This window comes from Dasypus novemcinctus, chromosome X (assembly GCF_030445035.2).
Source record: "Dasypus novemcinctus isolate mDasNov1 chromosome X, mDasNov1.1.hap2, whole genome shotgun sequence".
Classification (NCBI taxonomy): domain Eukaryota; kingdom Metazoa; phylum Chordata; class Mammalia; order Cingulata; family Dasypodidae; genus Dasypus; species Dasypus novemcinctus.
In genome coordinates, this window is record NC_080704.1 from 20,757,378 (window position 1) to 20,779,541 (window position 22,164).

The 22,164-nt window shown below is 45.4% G+C and overlaps 1 protein-coding gene across 5 annotated transcripts in view; it reads right to left on the reverse strand.

Annotated features, from left to right (window-relative positions):
• The window catches only part of BEND2 (BEN domain containing 2), a 79,017-nt gene extending 66,542 nt beyond the window's left edge, over positions 1 to 12,475 (reverse strand). For all 5 annotated transcript variants that reach the window (XM_023586502.3, XM_058291250.2, XM_023586501.3 and 2 more), the window contains exons 1-3: positions 12,365 to 12,475; positions 8,014 to 8,196; positions 2,350 to 2,501 (exon numbers count right to left, since the gene is read on the reverse strand). In XM_023586502.3, coding sequence (XP_023442270.1) covers positions 2,350 to 2,501; positions 8,014 to 8,196; positions 12,365 to 12,380 — 351 coding nt within the window. In that variant the 5' untranslated portion in view covers positions 12,381 to 12,475. The remainder of the gene's footprint in view (positions 1 to 2,349; positions 2,502 to 8,013; positions 8,197 to 12,364) is intronic.
• Between the last annotated feature and the right edge of the window lie 9,689 nt (positions 12,476 to 22,164).

The following is a 22,164-nucleotide window of genomic DNA, read 5'->3' on the forward strand; positions in this document are numbered from 1 at the left end:
CCCGCTTCCCATGTACAAGGTCCCGGGTTCAATCTCTGGTACCTCTTTTAAAAAAAAAAGGATTAAGGTCACAAAAGACGAGGAAAAGACTGAGGAACTGTCACACAAAGGCAACAACTAAATTCAATGCAGGATCCTGGATTGGACTGAGGAACAGAAAAAAGACATGGGGAACAAAATGGGAAAAGTCAAACAAGGGTTGTAGTTTAGCTGATAAAACTGTACCAATGTTAATTTCCTGGTTTTGATAACTGAACTGTGGCTATACAATTACCATAACTGCAAGTTATACAGGTAAGTGAACAATAAGGGAATCTGAGTGAAGGGGAGACATGAGAACTCTCTGTAATATTTTTGCAAATATTCTGTAAATCTAAAATTATTTCAAAAATTAGAAAAGTTACTGGAACAGGGTACAACACTGTTCTCAATATACTATCACATAAGGAAAAGAAACAAAATGGTTAAGTACACAATGACCTATGAAAGGAAACAAATTCAGGAGACAGAAATACTTCCTTGAGTGAGTTCAGATTAACTCCAAGTATATGAAGGCAATAAAAGAATTTAAATCATTTTCTTTATGATGAGAGGTGTGAATCTATTTGGTAATTAGCAATTAATATTATCTACACATTCTAAGTCTGACATACATTCATTAATGACATTTCCACCTTCTTCACAATCAGGTATTTATGTTCTTGTCTGTGGATGATTAGGAAATTAAAAGGAAAGATGAAAGAAAGAACTGAAAGAAAAGTTCAGGACTTCAATTTCGATTTCAAGAAATTCCAAAGGCCTATTTGTCATATCATAGGACCTTTGCCCATTGCAAATACTCCAACTACATGAAAAGATGTATTTGCAAAAATGTTTTCTCATTAGCCTGACTACACTTAAGATACCATTTTCCTTTGAGCTTATCCACTCACGTACTTAAGGCAAGAAAAACTAGTCTTCCTATATTCTGGTACCAGAACTGCTTTAAAAGCAAATATTTCTAACTATGAAGAACAAAGAACCAAATGTTTTGTGGCTTTTGATCTTTGAAAAATCCAACAGTGCCACTCTGTGGACAAAAAGAAAACACATTAGTACCTATTTTTCTTCATAAATTAATCTCTAAATCACCTTAAATCCTTTTTCTAAAGTAAGACAGAATACAGTAAGTAAATAGACAGGAAATATCCATTGCATTTAATTATATTAACTCCTTAGTCAAAAGATGAGTTATGGACTATAAGGATAATTTTAATATAAACCTACTAGGTAGTTATCTATGTCTTTATTTCAAAATACATGATAGAAAATTACCCAAGCCATTAGTACTCACAAAATAATATCACCTTTTCCCCCTTGTATAGTACCTAAGCTTTTCAAAGTGCTTTCACAGGGAGAGGATGTGGCTCAAGCAGTTGAGCACCTGCTTCCCACATAGGAGGTCCCAGGTTCAGTTTCCAGTGGAACCAGGAAAACAAACAACAAAGTGATTTCACATAATTATGTCAGAAAGCACGTGACTCTTGGTAAGCAGTTATCATTATCTCCAAGACTGAAAACATTGGGGCTGATAAAGTTAAAAAAGAGAATTGCCTATACTTCTTAGGTGGAATTAATATTCACATCCTTATGTAAGTAAATAAAATGTGTTTTCTCTTAAGCCAAATTATATGTAGTTTCAGTCTATTTTATTCAACTTCAGAGATTATGAAGCATAGAATACAATAGAAATATAAAACAATACAGCAACTTTGGAAAACTGATTGGCAGCTATACTTTCATCTACCCCATGACCTAATATTTCCTCTCCGGGATATTAACCCAAATTAAATATAAACATGTTCACAGACTTTTATAAGTATATTCAAAACCACATTATTCATAACAGGCAAAAACCAGCAACAACCCAAATATCCATCAAAAGTACAAGAGATAAAACAAGTTATGGATAGTCATACAATGAAATACTACTCAGCAATGAATGGGAATGAAATCTTGATATTCATAACAAATAGATGAATCTCCCAAACATTATTCCAAATAAAAGAAACTAAACACAGAAGAGTGCATGCTGTACGACTCTATTTATATGAAGTTCGAGAACAGGCAAAACTAAACCACTACGGAAGAAACATCAGAATGTTATTTCCTCAGGTTTAAGGGGGATGGGAACTAACTGGGAAGAGGCATGAGAGAACTTTCTAAGCCGATAGAAAAGCTTTTTATCTGGATAGGGGTGTGGGTACACTTAAGATCTGTGCATTTCACTGAATGAAGTTAACCTCATTTTAAAAAGAAATAAACCAGAGTGAAAAGAACAAAGAAAGATTTCCATTTTAATATACAAACCATAATCTCCTCCCCCAGAGTAGATGGTCGGCTTTTTTTGCTCAATGGGACAGACTCCATTTCCTCTGAGTCGTGCATACTTCTTTTTAAATTTGCTGGATCGTGTCTTTGTGAAACTGCCTGGCTCCCTACGACTCGTAAACCTTCAATTTCTGAAAAGCAACGCATAAAAAGATTTACTTCACACACCTACTACCTTATATGGATATGCTCTCAGAGTGAACTAGAGTCCTGGATGAATTTTAGAGTAACTAAACAAGAATCTTTCCATTAGGGAGTTGGAATAAGTCTTTAAAACCTGAAGGGCTATACTGACCATGACTGGGAACATGAATCAAAATCATGCATAATTCCAAATTGTAAAGTGAATGCTAGGAGAAACAGAAGAGACAGGAATCTCTTCCGGATTTAGCCCCCAGCACCTACATGGATGGGCACATCACTTTAGACCCCACTTCCTCATCTGCCTGGGGAAAACTGGGCTCTAAGTTCCCCTTCACCTCTAAGGTCACGATTGCTTAATTTGTTAAATCTTATATTAAATCGAGACTGGTGAGTTTGTGTGTCAGGGTGGGTCGGGAGGTCATTCCAGGGGGGTTGTGATTGTGCAGGTCTCAGCAGGAGCTCATTGACTGCCAAATTAGATACCACCCCAAATGGTGGGGCTCCTGGGGGTTCTGGAGACACCTGGAGTTTGGTGTCTCGGGAAAAGCTCGGAGTTTGGTGCCTTGCCAGGGGGCCCTACTTTGGCGTTTGTGCTCCCCAGTGTGACAGAGTTTGACTCAAATATGAGTTCTCTAAACACAGCTCTTCTGTCCCTTCTATTTGAACCTATAGTTGGTGCTGGAGTTGGTAGGTGTACATCCAAGAGACTTCAATCTTTGGGCTGTCCATGTGCCAGCTGGGCCCTGGGCCTCAGTGGAGTTGCAGTGCCTGCTCTTCAGTTCATTGGGCTCACCCAGGACAACTAGCAGGGAGGTGAGGACAGACAACCACCACACCAAGGAACTGAAGAGAGTCTACAACTGAAAGCAAGAGAGTCCCACCTATTGGCCCTATGGGACTGAAGCCCCCTCTCATTTGGAGATGGGATGGGCATCACCATACCAGAGTCCTCAGGATTGGGGAGTGGGCTGTGGACTGGAGTGGACTTGCTGGTGTTCTGCTGTGGACTTGTTGTGGTTCTAGCAGGGAAAGAGGTTATATCATTGGTGTGGAGGCAGTGGCCAATGGAGGTTCTGGGGTCAAGGACAGGGACAACAGCTGTAGTGCAGGGGCATTTTCGGGACTTCGGAGTTGTCCTGGGTAACACTGCAACAGTGGTTAGGGGTCATTATATATCCTGCCATAACCTGCAGAATTGAGTGGGATAGAGTGTAAACTACAACATAAACTATAGTCTGTGCTTAGTGGCCATGCTCCAGGGTGTGTTCATCAATTGCAATGAATGTGCCACGCTGGTGAAGGATATTGTTGATGTGGGTAACTGTGGGCAGTGTGTGGAGCAGGGCACACAGGAATCCCCTATGTTTTTTGTGTAACATTTCTATAATCTAAATATTTTTTGAAAAATAAAAAATATATTTAAAAAAAACCTTTATCAACATATGTGAAATATAAGCCAAAAATCTTCTAGAATCATGTAGGTTTGGTTATGGTTCTAAGTTATTTATTTTCTAAAATATAAAGTTGGAAAAAGACCTAGACTACAACAATATCATATTTCATCTTGTACTAGAGATTTGAATACTTCTATCATAGTTGCATCTTAATCCATCTTGAGCTAGAGCAGTAATGAGAGGCAAAATTAAGTGATTTAAGTTTCATCTCCTATCCTATTTCCCTTTTCATTCTGTAGTAGTGGAGATACTAATGAACAAAAGCCCCAAAGAGAGAACTCAAAAGGAGATAAAGAAGATGAGGGAATTAACTCTAAGATAGATAAATATAGACTAATATTGGGTAAAAATTTTCAAGTTATAAAATACCTCCAATTTGAGCTGTCACTTCAAGTAAATTCTTTTTTAAACTATTAATGTTTCTGATTATAAAACTAATATCATTAAAATAATAAATTGTTCTTTAATAAAGGAATACTATACAGTTATGAGAATAAATGACCTGTTGCTATATACAAGGATGAATCTCACAACCATAACACTAAGTAATAAGTAGTCAGATGCAAAAGAGAATATAGTGTATGACACAATTTATATAAAGTTCATAAAGCAGGCAAAAGTAAATTATGGTAGGAGAAGTCAGATTGTGGTTACCTTGGAAGGGAGCTAATGACTGAAGGGAGCTTGGGGGTGGATTCTGGGAAGCTTATAACTTTCTATTTCTTACTATGGGTGGTGGTTATATGTGTGTGTGTTAATTTGAAAATTATTTAAGTTGTATATTTATGATTTATGCTTATATAGTTGCATGTGCTAGACTTCCATAAAAAGTTTACCTAAAAAATTAAGCTCATAGAAAATTCAGATTCTAAATAAACAAAAAGTCACTGGCAATTTGTCACCAATAAATATCATAACAATTTGATATATTTCCTACTTTTTCTTATACTGCACATATTTTATATAACCCAAAGCATACCAACTACATATATTCTGAGTAATTTTGTATGTAAATTATAATTTTTAAAACATTTTAAAATCTGGCTGCATAATAATCTATTGCATGGATATCCATAGGTTATGTTATCTCTTTTCTATTGCTGAACATTTATATCATCTTCAATTTTTCACTGTTTTGCTGTCATGTGCATACCTTCAAATGTAAATATTTCAGTACATCTCTGAATACTTCTTTATAAGATATCTAGAATTACTGGTTAAAGTCTATACACATTTTGGGGACTCCTGATAGGTACTGCCAAAATGTCCCATCTTAATTTGCATTTCTCATTACTGATGCAGTTGAACATTTTTCAGATCTTCAGATGAAGATTTCTTGTTCTGTGGCTTGATAATTTTTGTGCCTACCGCTTCTGATTGGAGTTTCAGTGGTTTCCTGTGTGATCTGTAAGATAAGTCTCTGCTATCTTAAGGATAACAACCCTCAAAAATGGATATTTTAGCAAATACTTTTCTTAGTTGGTAGATGATAAAGTCTCCTATTTTTGAGATACAGAAGAATCCTTTGTTTTTATGTAATCAAATTTATTACATTTTTTGTAATTTTTTTTTAAGATTTATTTATTTATTTCTCTCCCCTTCCCCCCCACCTCCCTGGCCAGTTGTCTGTTCTGTGTCTGTTTGCCGCATCTTCTTTGTCCGCTTCTGTTGTTGTTAGTGGCTCGGGAATCTGTGTTTCTTTTTGTTGCGTCATCCTGTTGTGTCAGCTCTACGTGTGTGCAGTGCCATTCTTGAGCAGGCTGCACTTTCTTTCGCGCTGGGCAGCTCTCCTTACGGGGTGCACTCCTTGTGCGTGGGGCTCCCCTACGCAGGGGACACCCCTGCATAGCAGGGCATTCCTTGTGCGCATCAGCACTGCGCATGGGCCAGCTGCACACAGGTCAAGGAGGCCCGGGGTTTGAACTGCAGACCTCCCATGTGGTAGGCAGACGCCCTAACCACTGGGTCAAGTCTGCTTCCCTTTTGTAATTTCTTAAACTGCTTTTATATTCAATCTTTCATAAAGATTAGAAAAACATTGTTATATTTTCTTCCATATTTCCATTTATTAGATATTCAACTCTTTAATCCATTTTGAAATTATTTAAGTGTATGATGGTGAGGTGAAATCTAATGGGCCTTCCCCCCAAAAGTTCAGCATTTTAAGCTAAGTAAACCAGCAGACTGCTTTACTTTTCATCTTTCCCTTATTAATATCTATAGTATATTAGCTCTAAATTCTTTGTTTATGAGATTTCTATTACATTAAATCTGACTCCCTATTTCAGAACTAGCACCACGATATTTTTATAATTGTACCTTTAAAATGTTTTCGTGTTTGATATAGTAAACCACCATTTGTACCTTAACCAGGTTTTTCCCAGGGTTTTTTCCCGCCTTAAGATATTCTAGAGCCTTTTGTCCACATCTAGGAACAATTTACATTTTTTACTTATTGAAGCCTTATTTTAAGACCCTCAACAAAGTATTTATGTTGTTTTCATATAGATTCTGCTACTTCTTACTAGCTTATTCCTTATAATATTTTATATTTTTTGTAGACAATGTCAATTGGGTGTTTTTTCCTGTATATTTCTAACTGCTTCATACTGATATATAAGAAAACTATTAGTTCTTATCATTTTTAAAAATTACCCAGTCACCTTTTCTGAAATCTCCTATTCTGAGTTTTTCTGTTAATTAGATATATAAAAGGGATCAGATTATAACTACTGCTCTGTTACCTCCTCTTTTTTTGCTAAATATATGTTTATCTTTCCAAACCAAAACCTTTAGATATACTGCAGTCATTTTAACAACTTCTTTGTTTCCTATCACGCAGTTAGGCCATGATTTATTTAACTACTCCTGATTCACATGTATACACATTACTTCTAAAGCTTTACTCTTACAAAAAATGTTGCAGAATAGTCTTACACTTCTGCAAGCATTTTTATGGGATAAATTTGTAGAAATAGAAACAATGGGTAAAAGTTCCACATTTCACCATTCTCTCTAGTTCTCCACTAAGGAGGGCTGCTGAACTCAGCTGGATATTCTACAGCATACTAAAGTCTTACATACAGTTTTTAAATCAGAACAGATAATAAACAGTATCAAGTGACTTTCTGGCATTAGTGAGGTCAGGAATACAGACAAACAGCCCATAGACCAAATCTACCCTGCCTCCTCTTTTGTATAGTCCACCAGGCTAAGAATGTTTTGAATTTTTAAAAATCTTTGAATAGTTGAAAAAAATCAAAAGAAGACTAAAATTTTGGGATGGGAATATTATATAAAATTCAAATGCTAGTGTCCATAAAGTTTTATTGAAACACAGCCACACTCATCTGTTGGCTGCTTTCGTGCTACAACAGCAGAGTTGAATAACTGCCACAGAGACAGTACAATTGGCAAAACCTAAAAGTATTTACTTTCTGGGCCTTCATAGAAAGATGCCGACCTCCAATTTAGCAATAACACTTCACATGTCAATGTTTTAAAGATTAGTAAACCAAATTTTCTAAGCAAAGGGCAAAGAACACATTGTCATAATGTGACTGAAGAAATGCTCCAAGAGGTTAACGTCTATGTATAAGTGAGGAAGCGAATAATCTCATATTTCCTTCATTGAGAAGCAACCATTGGAAGGACAAGTAGCTATACTGGTTGCTGGACTCTACTATCCATGGACTCTTGACCCAAGCTATTTTTTCTCTAAGTTCAGTTTTAGCTTTTCATTTCTGCTTTGCCACCAAATAGCTATAATATAGTTATCAGGTATAAATAATTTTTTGGAGACGGAGAACGTATTTTCCCCATTGCTTCCTGAGGCCACCCACCATAGAGCAAAAAAGGAAAAAGAAGACATGGTAAGGCTTAAGTGAAGGGAAAATGTAAGCACAGGAAGACAGTTCACTATTACCACAAAGCTTGGCACTCGGACAATAACTAATTAATGTAAAGATTACAGGAACATTTAAGCAATTTATGGAAACAGGGACCAGAGAGCAAAATTTCTCACAGGAGGAAATTTAACAATTACCATCTGATATTTGGGGTTGTTGTTGATAGTCATCACTGCTGCCTTGAGAATTTGGATTGGTCGACATATCATCAGTGGAAAATCTGTCCTCAGTATCTTCTGATTCAGAATCTTCTATTATCACAACATCATCATCATTGATGTTATTGTCACTGTCATCATCGTCACTAATAACAATATAATCTAAGAATAAGCAGAGAAAGTCTAGATTGGACATCACATTAAATAAACTGTTTCTAGAGAAAACTACCTTATAAAGTTATGGGTTATTTTAAAAACGTGTTTTAAAGCAAATTCAGAGACAGAAAGTAAGTTAGAGGTTACCAGGGGCTTGGAGGAACAGGAAGGGGGAGTTTTTGCTTAATGGGTACAGACCTTCCATTTGGCGTGATGAAAAAATTTTGGGAGTGGTGATGGTTGCCCAACATTGTAAAAGTCATAATTAATATGCCACTGAACTGTACACTTAAAAATGGTTAAAGTGGCAAATTATGTTAAAATGTGTTTTACCTGAAAATTTTTGTATTAAATATTTTTATATCCCTAATCATTGCAAAGTTAGCTAAGAAATCAATTATTCAGTATGAAGCTTTGATGTATATATGTGCATGTATGTATACACACATGCATATAATATTATTCATTGTACTTCAATTTTATAGATCAGTTATGTTAAATTTCTTTTAAGAAATGCGGGAAGAGGGTGTGGCTCAAGCAAATGAGCTCCAACCTAGCACATGGGAGATTCCAGGTTTGGTTCCCCACGCCTCCTGGAGAAGACAAGCCAGACAGTGAGCTGGTGTGATAGACAGGCATGTCGAGCTGACACAAGATGACACAACAAGGAGACACAAAGAGGAAAGACAATGAGAGCTACAACAAAGCAGGGAGCGGGAGGTGGCTCAAGCAATTGAGGGCCTCTCTCCCACATGGGAGGTCCCAGGTTTGGTTGCTGGTGCCTCCTAAAGAGAAAATAAGCAGACACAGAGAGCAGATAGCAAGTGCAAACAATGTGGGCAGTAAGGGATGGGACATACAAATAAAATAAATCTTAAAAAAAATTAAAAAGAAATGTGGCCACCTGGCCCTCACCACCAGGTACTTAATGATATGCTTTTAACTTTTAATTAATGCTACTGGTGTTAGCCACACTTTTGGTAATCACAAATTTCCAACTTGTTCTCTAAAAATTAATACTTGTCATGATGATGCAGAAGTAAAATGCAAAAGTGAATGTCATTACATTGTAATTATACTAAAAGCCATTGATTATACACTTTGGGTAGATGGTAAGGTATGTGAATATATCTCAATAAGACTGCTTAATAAGTAAATAAATGTGTTAATAATAGCCAAAAATAGCATAGGAACATAGATTGAGAAGAATTTTCTTCTTTGTCTGGTTTTTGCTTATTATTATTGAAATAATGCAAATGCTCTAATAATGATTGAAGTGATGAATGCACAACTATGTGTGTATACCAAATACCACTGACTGTACACTTTGGATGAGTTGTATGCTTTACTAATATGCATTGATAAAATTGATTTGTTTTTTTAAAAAGTGATGGAATTAAGAAACAAATTCAAAATAAATTTCACAAAATGTGAAACAGATAACCACCAATAAACTAGATGTGAAATATTAACTTGGGAAATAATTGTAATGAAATGAAAAACAATACATTTTGCAAATGTGTAATATCTAAATGGGCTTTCTTATTCCTTAAGATTGCCCTGAAAAAAAAACATTTTTAATCTTTAAGTACTATTTCATAGATCACATTTACACTGCATCGTAACTTGTATTCAATATATGTTTCAAATAGACCAAAGCAAAACATTAGCAAGTGTGAGGAGTGAGTGGTGGTGTGAAAATGGTACTAAGTTAGGAATCAGGTGATATGGGTTGTAATTCAGGCTCTGTCATTATCCAGAGCCAAATACATCTACTCTTGCCTCTGTTTCCTCACCCATACGGCGAGCGGATGGGTTTGCAGGGTCACTGAACTCGGCTTAACAGTCTTCCTGGGAGAAACAGAACATGAGAAACTACCCAATTATCCAAACAAAAGGGAATCCGTTAAACAAATTAAGGTACTTCCATCTGACGGAGGGGTACACAGCCAATAAGAACGTTCTCAAAAACATTTACGGATATGAGAAATACTTGTGAAAGAATGTGAAAAGGGGAAAAAGAATTCAAAGCCAAAGACGGGAAACTCAGGAATGATAACTCACGAATGCTTATCTCCAGGTGGCTACCTTTGGGGGCCGAGATTATTTTCATTAGACTTCAGTGAGTTTGTTAGGTTCTCTCCAATAAACTCAGACTTGAGCGTCAGAAGAAAGCAACAAAGGTAACTGAAAATTTATTTTTAAGGCAAGCTTTTGCACAGCAATAGTTTTTTCATCTAGAGGTAGTAAAGCTACTGATAACTCCATACGGTTTCTCAGTAAATTTCTAAAATTTCAGTTAGTTCCTTTAGACATACAAATAACCTTTACTATCATTAAGAAAGAAAAATTATAAAATGTAAAAGTTTCCTGAAGATTCTGCCTCAGGACGCAAATTGCCAACCGCTTATCAGACAAGGCAGAGCTCCCGATGGCGAGGGCTGAGGAGGCATTTCACGCAAACCCCTTCGACGGCCCGGCAAACGGCCAGGTGACAAGCGCCAGCCGCTCCATTTTTTCACTTATTTTTAAATAAAACTGTCGATTCGCTGAACAACCACTCCCCAAACCTCCCGGCTGCCTGCCGGCAGGAGCGCGGGCCGCGCACGCACCACACAGCGCACACGGCGGCCCGAGGGAACAGCGACCCGGGGGCGCCGCCGCCGCCCAGCCCGCGCCTGACGGAAACGCCGCCCGGAACCGCCGCCGGGAAGCGCGCTCCGGGGCCGCACACGCAGCTCGCCCGAGGCCCGGGGCCGCGCCCCCGCCGGGGAGCCACACCGCGCCCCCCGCTCCCCGCGCTCCGCAGCCTCCCCGCGCTCCCGCGTGGCCCCGCGAAGCCAGGAGCCGGCTGCTCACGGGGGCGCGCGGCGACGCCACAGCCCCTCCCCGCCCGTCCTGCCCCCCGAGCGCCAGGCTGCCCGACCCGCCTGCGCTCGGCCCCGTCTCCCTCTCAGCCTCTCAAGCGGCGTCTCCTCAAAAGACCCCCACTTGCCCGTCCGGCGTTTCTTCAGCCTCGAAATTCGGCTTTAAGTTTGAGCCCCCCCCCTTCCCCGCCCCCTCCCTTCCCCACCCCCTCCCTTCTTCACCCCCTCCCTTCCTCGCCCCCTCCCTCCACCTCACCCAAAGCGGGGGAGGGGAGAGGCAGGATCAACCGGTCCCACAAAGTCGGCACCCGCCGAGGATCAGCCGGTCCCTCAAAGTCGGCACCCGCCAAGGACCGACCCGTCCCACAAAGTAAGCACACGCCAAGTACCGACCCGTCCCACAAAGGGAGCACACGCCAAGGACCGACCCGTCCCACAAAGTGAGCACACGCCAAGGACCGACCCGTCCCACAAAGTGAGCACACGCCAAGGACCGACCCGTCCCACAAAGGGAGCACACGCCAAGGACCGACCCGTCCCACAAAGTGAGCACACGCCAAGGACCGACCGGTCCCAAAAAATCGGCACCCACCAAGGATCCATCAGCCAGTCCCAGAAAGTCAGCACCCGCCAAGGACGCCCCGGAAGGTCGGCACCCGCCCCCTCCCCCGCACCGGCGGCCAGGGAGAGCCCGATCCCCCACCCCCGCCCCTCAAGCCCCCCGGAGGCTGCGGAGCACAGGCTCGCGGCCCCGCCAGGCGATCCCCGCCCCAGACCCCAGCGGCCCGCCACGCCACGGCGCCCGCTGCCCTCAAGCGGCTGCGCTCGGGCCACACGAGACAAGAAAGTTCAAGGGGAAGAAGCGTGCGGCAGGGCAGACCTGCTTAGACGCCAGGGCCCGCCACGCCGCCTCCGGAGGGCGCGGGGAGAACGGCTTGCGGTGGCCCAGCCTCCCCGAGGCGGTTTCAGGGCCCCTCGGGGGTAAGGGATCTGGAAGAGCCCTCACGCTGGAAACTCGGCCGGGGACCTCGACGACGCGCGCTCCCCGCAACCTCCCGGGACGCCGCTGGCCTCGGGGAGGCCGTGGCCCTGAAGTGAGGTCCCGCCCGCGGCACCCCGGTTCCCACGCGCCTGGCCCGGGGACCGCAGACAACACGAGCGCCCCGAGACCACCGCCTGATACGCCCAGGCAATCGGCAGCGTATATGCGGCTGTCGGGTCTAGGTCAAGGCGACTGGACCCCAGTAACTACCCGCGCAAGGAACGGGGCGCAAGCTGGCCGAGTAGCTGCGGGGAGAAGCCCTTACCCTGCTCCTGAGGCATCGTGAGGCGACGACGATCGACTCCGCGGTAGCGCAACCCGACTCTCCAGGTGTCTGCGGTGCACTGAGCCGCCCAACCCGAGGCAGCGAAACTTCCCGCGAAAAGGAGGGGTCTGCGGCTGCGCAGTAGCGCCCGGCCAGCGCGCGCGCCTCTGTGGGGGCAGGGAAGACGCCAAGTTCGCTGGCGTGCCCCGCGATCGCTTTCTGCCTACCCCCTTCCCAGTGGTCATTTTTTAAATGTTAGCCCGTAACCGACGGGGTAGTCCTGCCCCTTCCAAAATGCTCTTTGCCCTTAGCGCGCCGTAGAAAAAAGTGTAATGTAAGAACTTGAGCGCAGAATGCCTCAAGTTGGGGTTGCCTAGTCACTCACGTCCGATGCTGGCTCTGAAAATCCGTCTTTTTAAATGTGCACCTAGTAACATCCACGGAATTCCTCCCTGCCTCTTTGCCCTTCCGCCGCATGGCACTTGCCATTTTCCTAGCAATTGAGTGCTTCGTTCCTCCATAAAGTAGTACTAGGTACGGTTTACCGAGTGTTCACCACAAGTCAGCCACTTGATAAGACTGACCTTATTTAGTCCCCCAAACTAGAGTAGGTATTACTGTGCCATTTGCGAAAACTGGGGCTCAGAGAGTTTAACTGATTTGCTCAAAGCCGTAAAGTCGTAGCAGAGTTATGATCTGAACTCTCATATCTGCCTCCATAGCATGTGCTCCTACTCCCTGTGTTACTCCACCTCTGGCTCAATTACCCCTGAGGAGATTCTTCACATCCTTCAAAGTCCATTCCAGCACTACATCCACGCTAATGGTACCTCCAATAAGATACCTTCTCGCCAGTGGCCCCTGGTAAGAGCGAGCCACTCCTTCTCTACTATCCCACAACATTTAACTTTTGTCTTGTTTTTTATTAAATTGGCTTTTTTTTTAAATACATAGATCACCAAAAAAAAATCTTGCATTAAAAAATATAAGAGGTTAACCTTCACTTACTTTTTTTGTCTTTATCTTTTTAATGTTACATTAAAAAAATATGAGGTCCCTATATACCCCCACACCCCCACACCCGTTTCCTTCCCCCACAACAACATTCTCCTCCATCATCATGAGACATTCATTGCATTTGGTGAGTACATCTCTGAGCACCGCTGCACCCCATGGTCAATGGTCCACAGCATAGCCCACACTCTCCCACAGTCCACCCAGTGGGCCATGGGAGGACATACAATGTCCAGTAACTGTCCCTGCAGCACCACCCAGGACAACTCCAAGTCCCGATAATGCCCCCACATATCTCTTCTTCCCACTCCCTACCCCCGGCAGCCACCATGGCCACTTTCTCCACACCAATGCCACATTTTCTTTGATTACTAATCACAATAGTTCATGAATAGAATATCAGTAAGTCCACTCTAATCCATACTCTATTCCTCCATCCTGTGGACCTTAGAATGGTTGTGCCCACTCCACATCTATACCAAGAGGGGCCTTAGATTCCACATGGATGCTGGATGCAATTCTCCTGCTTTCAGTTGTAACTTCACTTATTTTTAGCATTTAAATCCTTTTGCCTGGTATTAGAAATCTTTATCAACATGTCAGGGAACTCTGTCTTTCCGGAGAGCAGCACAGTGTTTGTTTATCTTTAAACAGCACTGAGCTTACAAAGTTCAAAGAATTAAACCTTTTAAAATGTAAAGCACCCAGCAAGTAGCTGGAATTTTTATGCAACTGTGCAACTCTTTTGGGGGAAAGGGTGAACATTTCTTCACTTGCAAGAAGAAAAAATTACCTTATTAGGGAGAAATACAGAATTGTTTTGTTGCAGAGGAGAGTAAATGTATGTAGTGTAGGGTACATAGGGAAGCTGAGCAGATGAACAGACTGACTGTGCTGGGTATTGGTGTATTGCCTCTCAGCTCCAAACTCATTACGTTTGCCTGCTCCGTGAAAATGGATCTGAACCCTTTAAATATTTTTCCCTTTCCCAGTGGCACAATTTAAGCCTTTTTCAGTAGGAGGTGCGGCAAAGAAATCATAGAAGGAGAGGGTTTTGCTTCCTGGTTCTGGTGTGCTCCCTCCATAGCGTGCTGGACAATGCAGCTTTCCATGGTACCCTAGAGGGAAGATTTCTAGCAAGTTCTAGAGGGCAGATTACTAGTAAGTTCCAGAAGGGGTATTTCCAACAAGTTCAGGGACTGGTTTCCAGCAAGTTCCATAGGGTGGATTTACAGAACGTTCCACCAGTGCAGAACTACACTGATTTGTCTGCTATTCACTGAGTCGTGGTTATGCCCTCTTGGCTGCTCTAGCTCAGCCCTAGGGGTAGTGGCCATTCCTCATAGATGTTATATTTATATTCCTTAGAGGTCCCTTTATTTCTTACTAGCCAATCCTTTCTTACTCCAATCTGCTGTTATTCTTAGGAATTCTTTCTATTAAACTTTCCCTGTTCAAATTACTATATAGTTTTTCTCATCATATTGGACATAGATTGACATTCTCACACTTTTGGATTTCCTTCTGGCACCTAGTACTCAATACAGAGACAATGTTTGTTCGTGGAGCATAATTGAATATCTAATAGATGCTCAGTAATCCTCTTTAGCTTCATTTCTAGTCAATCCTATCCATTTTCTTTTAAAGATTTATTTGATCTCCCCACCAACCCCCCCGTTGCCTGCTCTCTTATGTCGGCTTGCATTCTCAGCGGCAGCAGAAATCTGTGTCTCTTTTTGTTGCATCATCTTCCTGTGTCAGCTCTCCATGTGTGCAGCGCCATTCCTGGGCAGGCTGCGCTTTTCTCACGGGGCGCCTCTCCTTGTGGGGTGCACTCCTTACACATGGGGCTCCCCTGGGTGGCAGGGCACTCCTTGCGCGTGGCAGCACTGCACGTGGGCCAGCTCACCACCCGGGTCAGGAGACTCTGGGTTCGAACTCTGGATCTCCTATATGGTAGGCAGACACTATCAGTTGAGCCAAATCCGCTTCCTTCCATTCTTTACTTAACCCCTCTTCTCCACGGCAGGGAGATATATTGGAGGGAGGAAACTCTTTCCTTACTGTCACTCCAAAAGCTGCTTTTCTTTACCTGGCCCACCTAAAATAAAAACTGCATCAAGGTGGCAGACCTGGCCCAGTGGTTAGGGCATCCATCTACCACATGGGAGTTCCACGGTTCAAACCCCAGGCCTCCTTGACCCGTGGGAGCTGGCCCATTCGCAGTGCTGTTGCACGCAAAGGAGTGCCCTGTGCTGCAGGGGTGTCCCCCGCTTAGGGGAGCCCCACGCGCAAGGAGTGCACCCCGTAAGGAGAGCCACCCAGCGCAAAGGAAAGTGCAGCATGCCCAGGAATGGTGCCGCACACATGGAGAGCTGACACAACAAGATGACACAACAAAAAAAGAAACACAGATTCCCGTGCCGCTGACAACAACAGAAGTGGACAAAGAAGACGCAGCAAATAGACACAGAGAACAGACAAACGGGGTGGGGGGGGAGATGAATAAATAAATAAATCTAAAAAAAAACTTCATCAAGCTGAGTCGGGCAGGATAATAGTGACTAACAGAAAAGGGAGACCACCCAACAATGGAAGAAGTAGGAGATGTTGGTAAGGCTATCTACCTAGTCTCAGGTACACGCTTGACCAACAGAGGCTACAGGCAGGGCAGGTCTTTCAGCCAACGCACAGTGCAGCAATGGAAACCTGGAGTTCTGCTTCCTACAATGGTGGACTAGGTAATGCAGACCAGCCATTCATCTGCAGACAACTGAAAAGGCTGGATGGTAAATTTTCTAGTCTAAAGAGCATAAAAAAGTAAGCAAAACAATGAGCAATTACTTGATTAAGACCTGGAAAAGGAGAGTGGATGTGGCTCAAGCAGATGGGCACCCACTTCCCACATGGGAGGTCCGGGGATCAGTTCCTGGTGCCTCCTAAAGAAGATGAGCAAGACAGAAAGCTGATGCAATGAGATGTCATAACGAGGAGATACAAAAAGCAAGGAGCAGATGTGGCTCAAGTGATTGGGCACCTCTCTACCATAGGGGAGGTCCCAGATATGGTTTCCAGGGCGTCCTAAGACACAGAGAGCACACAATGAGCAAACACAGGAAGCAGAGAGAGTGAAAACACGGAAGCAGAGAGAGTATAAACACAGGAAGCAGAAGAGAAATAAATAAATCTTAAAAAAAAAAAAAAAACCTGGAAAAGGCTAGAGCCCTAGAGAGGTGTGGAACACAGGGACATTTACTGATCCAGGTATACTTTTGGTGGCTTTGTGGGGCTGAGGAACAAAAGTCACAATCTGGGTCCCACCAAAGGTCAGTAGCTAGCTAGTAAATCACCCCCTGCCTTGGTCTGGGACCACGAAAGTCAAACATAGATGTGAGAGTGATCCAGAATTGACCAACAGTTGAATGTCACCCGGCAGCTAGCACTTCTAGGGACCTGGCACAAGCAAACTAAAATTCTTTCCTGTGAAAATAATATGAAATTATTTCTACAAATAATTTTTAAACACAAAACCCAGCATAACGTCAAATATAACCAGGTATAGAAAAACATAAGACAGCAGGGGGGAAAAAACCACAAACTTCGATCCTGGGGAACAGGACTCATGGCTGGCCTCCATCCCTGTCCCCCATGGCAATAACCACAGGGAATTTCCCGACCTAGCAGCCCTGACACGGGTCCTGGCGGGTGCCCCTGACCCTCTGAAGGAAGCTAGCTCCCTGAGCAGCTTGGGACAGAGGCGCGAAGGGTCCAGATTTTAGATCCTTGAGAGCCCAAGTTTTCCAGGAGGAGCCTCCTCACCCTTTACTGACAGAAAACTGTTAGAGCAGAGCTCGGGGACAGGGGCCTCGCGGGGACAGGGGCCTCGCAGGTCCAGGACTCTCCACTTCTGTTCCAGGCAAAGAGAAGCCGGAAGGTCTCTGCACACCCTAAAGTGTGCGGCGCTGGAGCAACGAGCTCGACACGTCTGGGACTGGAAAACAGCGACCAGGGCAAGGAGCTTGGAGTTCCTGGAATGCAACAGGGCGGCAGAAGCACAGGTCCCCAGGGGCACTGGAGGAGGGCGGGCACCCCGGCTGGGGTACAAGGTGAGAGGCAGAGGCCCGCGGCCAGGAGGCCAGGCGGGCCAGGGGCCCACTCACGGTGCACGAGTGCCCTCACGCCACTGACGACGCGCCTCCGCCCTGGCTGCTCCCCGAGTCACCAGGGCAGCTGTGAGAACACACCCGGGGCCCAGCTCAGGCCCCTGGGAAGCAGGGCACCAGTCAGGGCAGGCCGGGCGGGGGCTGAAGGTCCGCTCGGGGGGCTCTCACGAGCATCCAGGGCGAGCTCCGCGTGGGGTCTGTCACCGCGGCCACTGCCCGACCTCGTCCCCGCCGCTGCGGGAGGCCCACGTGATCCCCTCTGGTTGGTGGCGGCTGAAGCCAGCGCGCCATGCCCATTGCTCAGGCAGAGGTGGCTCCTCCACGCTGCCTGCAGCATCGCTGCCCAGCCCGCCTGTACTAGGCAGCCACGGGGTGCTGAGGCAAGCAGCCCAAATCGGTAGGCTTTTATCAAGGGTATTTATTTGGGGTAGAAGCTGACAGTCCCAAGGCCCTAAAGAGTCCAGCTCAAGGTGGCTTTCTCACCAAAGTCAGTTGCCGCGTGTTGAAGCAAGATGGTTGCCAAACTCTGCAAGGATTTAGCCTCCCCGGCTGGGCTTCCTCTCCCTCAGCTGCAGCTGGCACAGGGCTCGTCTCTCAGGGCTTCCTCTCTCTCCTGGCGCAGGGCTCGTCTCTCAGGGCTTCCTCTCTCTCCTGGCGCAGGGCTCGTCTCTCAGGGCTTCCTCTCTCTCCTGGCGCAGGGCTCGTCTCTCAGGGCTTCCTCTCCCTCCTGGCGCAGGGCTCGTGTCTTCCAGGCCTTCTGTAGCAGTCTCGGCTCTCTTCCCAAGGTCAGCTGCAAACTATCAGGTGAATGGCTCGTCTCTCCCTGGGCTTTAGCTGTCTGAGCCTTCTCCTTTCTGTCACGTGGCAGGATCAAAATGACAAACCCAGCAACATACTATAAAAATATACTAAGCGTATTAGTCAGGCAAAGGGGGTGCTGATGCAAAGTACCAGAACTCGGCAGGCTTTTATCAAGGGTGTTTATTTGGGGTAGAAGCTGACAGTCCCAAGGCCCTAAAGAGCCCTACTCAAGGTGGCTTTCTCCCCAAAGTCAGTGGCCGCGTGTTGAAGCAAGATGGTGGTGACCTCTGCCTGGTCTCTCCTTCCTTCTTCCTCGTAAGGCTCCGTGGGCCCTGCTTCTTCTGATCTCAGCCATAGGCTGGCACAGGGCTCGTCTCTCAGGGCCTCCTAGATCAGCCTGGCATACGGCTCGTTTCTTCCCAGGCCTTATCGGCTGCTCAGCTGCTCTGTTCTCTTCAGCTGCAAACTATCAGGCAAATGGTTCCTCTCTCCCAGGGGCCTCAGGATCAAAGTTCTCTCCTCTGGCATCTGTGGAGCTCTCCCTTCCCATGTCTGTAGAGCTCTCTCTTCTTGTGTCTTTTTTTTTTTTTTGGTCTTTATTTATTTATTTTTTTTTTTAAGTTTTTTTTTTTTATTTCTCTCCCCCCCCCCCCCGCCCCAGTTGTCTGTTCTCTGTGTCCATTTGCAGCGTGTTCTCCTTTTTTTGTCCACTTCTGTTGTCGTCAGTGGCACAGGAATCTGTGTTTCTTTTGTTGTTGTTGTTGTTGCGTCATCTTGCTGTGTCAGCTCTCCGTGTGTGCGGCGCCATTCCTGGGCAGGCTGCACTTTCTTTTGCGCTGCGCAGCTCTCCTTACGGGGCACACTCCTTGTGCTTGGGGCCCCCCTACGTGGGGGACACCCCTGCGTGGCAGGGCACTCCTTGCGCACATCAGCACTGCGCATGGGCCAGCTCCACACGGGTCAAGGAGGCCCAGGGTTTGAACCGCAGACCTCCCATGTAGTAGACGGATGCCCCATCTACTGGGCCAAGTCTGCTTCCCTTATTTATTTTTTAATGTTACATTAAAAAATATGAGGTTCCCATATACCCCCCCACCCCCCTCACCCCACTTCTCCCATAACTACAACCTCCTCCATCATCATGGGACATTCACTGCACTTGGTGAGTACAATCTCTGAGCACTGCTGCACCACAAGGTCAATGGTCCACATTATAGTTTACACTCTCCCCCAGTCCACCCAGTGGGCCATGGGAGGACACACAATGTCCAGTAACTGTCCCGCAGTACCACCCCAGGACAACTCCAGTCCTGAAAATGCCCCCACATCACATCTCTTCTTCCCACTCCCCACCCCTAGCAGCCACCATGGCCACTTTCTCCACCTCAACGCCACATTTACTTCATCACTAATCACACCAATTCCAGAATAGAGCATCAGCAAGTCCACTCCAATCCATACTCCACTCTTCCATCCTGTGGACCCTGGGATGCTATGTCCACTCCACCTCTGTAGTCAAGAGGGTGCTTAGATTCCACTTAGATGATGGATTGCAGTTCTCCTGCTTGCAGTTGAGGGCACTCTTGGCTCCCTGGTATGGTGGTTGACCTTCTTCACCTCCCTGTTAGCTGGCTGGATAAAGTCCAATAAACCAGAGGGTAGGAGTTGCAAGGTCTGTTGAGGCTCAGGGCCTGACTATCACATGGATAGTCCCAGAGATTCAGGTCCCCTGAGTATACACTAAACCCCAGAGCCAACCACAGGTCTGGTAAAAGTGACAGGAGAGGCTTGTGAACAAAGATCACGTCTGAGTCCAATTCCATCACACTCAGGAACACAAACTACAAAGTAGGAGCAACTGACATGGCACTGAACTCCATCTGCCATGACCATAGGACGTGTGGGGTCTCTGTAGCCCTCACAAGAACCAACACCTGGGCTTGTATCTACTTTACCTGTCTCTGGGACTCTGTTGAGGTGTGCGTAAGGGCGACCCCTCTGATGACCTCCTGGCTCTTTTTTGGAGACTCATAGCCATATACACTCATTTGTACTTTCCATTTCCCCCTTTTAATCAAGGTCAAAAAGCATTTTTAACTCCTGATGTGACCATGTAGCCTGAGATATTCTGCTGGTCTGAGTTGACCCTTTTATTCAAGGTCGTTCTCCAGCCACACCATCAGCTGGTACTTGGTAGTAATCCCTTGGTGCCAGGTTCTTATGTCGTCTTGAGTGAGTGCCTGTTTAGAGCAGCCCACCAAGGGGTGGGTACTCAACCCTGAGTCACCCCCTACTGATGTGGTCAGTCAAGCCTAATCTTTTCTCAGTAAAATTTAAAAAACCTTTGAATTTAATACAATCAAAGGGTATCACACCCAGAGGAACAGACAGTTCTCTTTTTGGGGGATTCATAAATAATATCAAACTGCCACAATGTCCAAAGTACATGTCACTGTGCCCACCTTTCACAGGATGACGTGTCCAGTCATGACGTACCGTATGCTCGGGTCTTTTCTACGCAACTCCATCAAAACCCAGGGACCGATGGCGCAGACACCCATGGGTCCACTTGCCGCGTGAAACACGGGCCGGCAGCTCGGAGGGCAAGGGCCAAGGGGCAAAGCCCACACTTTGACCTAAGCTCCTGGGCTCCATGGCCTTGTGCCCCCCGTGTCCCCAGCAGGTTCTTTTGACACTTCTCAGTTGTGGGCCAGGGAGGGATGGGGTGGGGCAGGGGCCAGAACACAGAGCAAGTGCCACGAACCTCTTCTTAAGGTCAATTTTTTCTTGTAAGGACAAAGAAAGGCCCAAACGAGCCCTGCAATGCCAGGCTACTCCTAGTGGCTGTGCAACTGGACTCTATCGCTTCATTAGCACAGAGACCTGCGAGAAAGAGACAGAGACAGAGAGACTGTGAACTTAGAGGGACGCCCCACTCTTCTGAGCACAGCCCAGAGGAAGGCAGGATGAAATCTCTGGAGCTGGCCCCAAGGAAATCCCTGGATGGGACGAATGTTCCGGGACTGCCCACAGCGGGCAGTCAGCTCCTGTTTGTTGAGAGCTCTCCTCTCCTCCCCCAGTAGCTGCCGGAAGGATCTCTCTGGAAGGAAGATCTGATTGTGCCTTGCCCCCTTATAATCCTTTAACTGTGTCCCACAGCCCTCGGGATCCCATCCAAAGCTGACCCTAGTTCACCCTTGTTCCTGGCCTCGCTCAGCTCTTCAGAGCCCATGCTAAATATAATTTGGAGAATAACTTTAAAGTTTTCTTTAATATGGCCACACAGCTGCTTTCTCAGGGATACAGGCAATATAAGCATGGGTTATATCCATACAAGATATGAAAAGGGGAGTGACACAGACTGGGGAGGAGGGCAGAGAATGTAGGAATAAAGAAACGGTCAGGCAGCAGACTTGGCCCAGTGGTTAGGGCGTCCGTCTACCACATGGAGGTCTGCGGTTCAAACCCCGGGCCTCCTTGACCCGTGTGGAGCTGGTCCATGCGCAGTGCTGATGCGCGCAAGGAGTGCCCTGCCATGCAGGGGTGTGCCCCACGTAGGGGAGCCCACGCACAAGGAGTGCGCCCGTAAGGAGAGCCGCCCAGAGCGAAAGAAAGTACAGCCTGCCCAGGAATGGCATTGCACACACGGAGAGCTGACACAACAAGATGATGCAACAAAAAGAAACACAGATTCCTGTGCCGCTGACGACAAACAGAAGCGGACAAAGAAGAACACACAGCAAATAGACCCAGAACAGACAACCAGGGTGGAGGGGAAGGGAAGAGAAATAAATAAATAAATAGATAAGTAAATAAATCTTT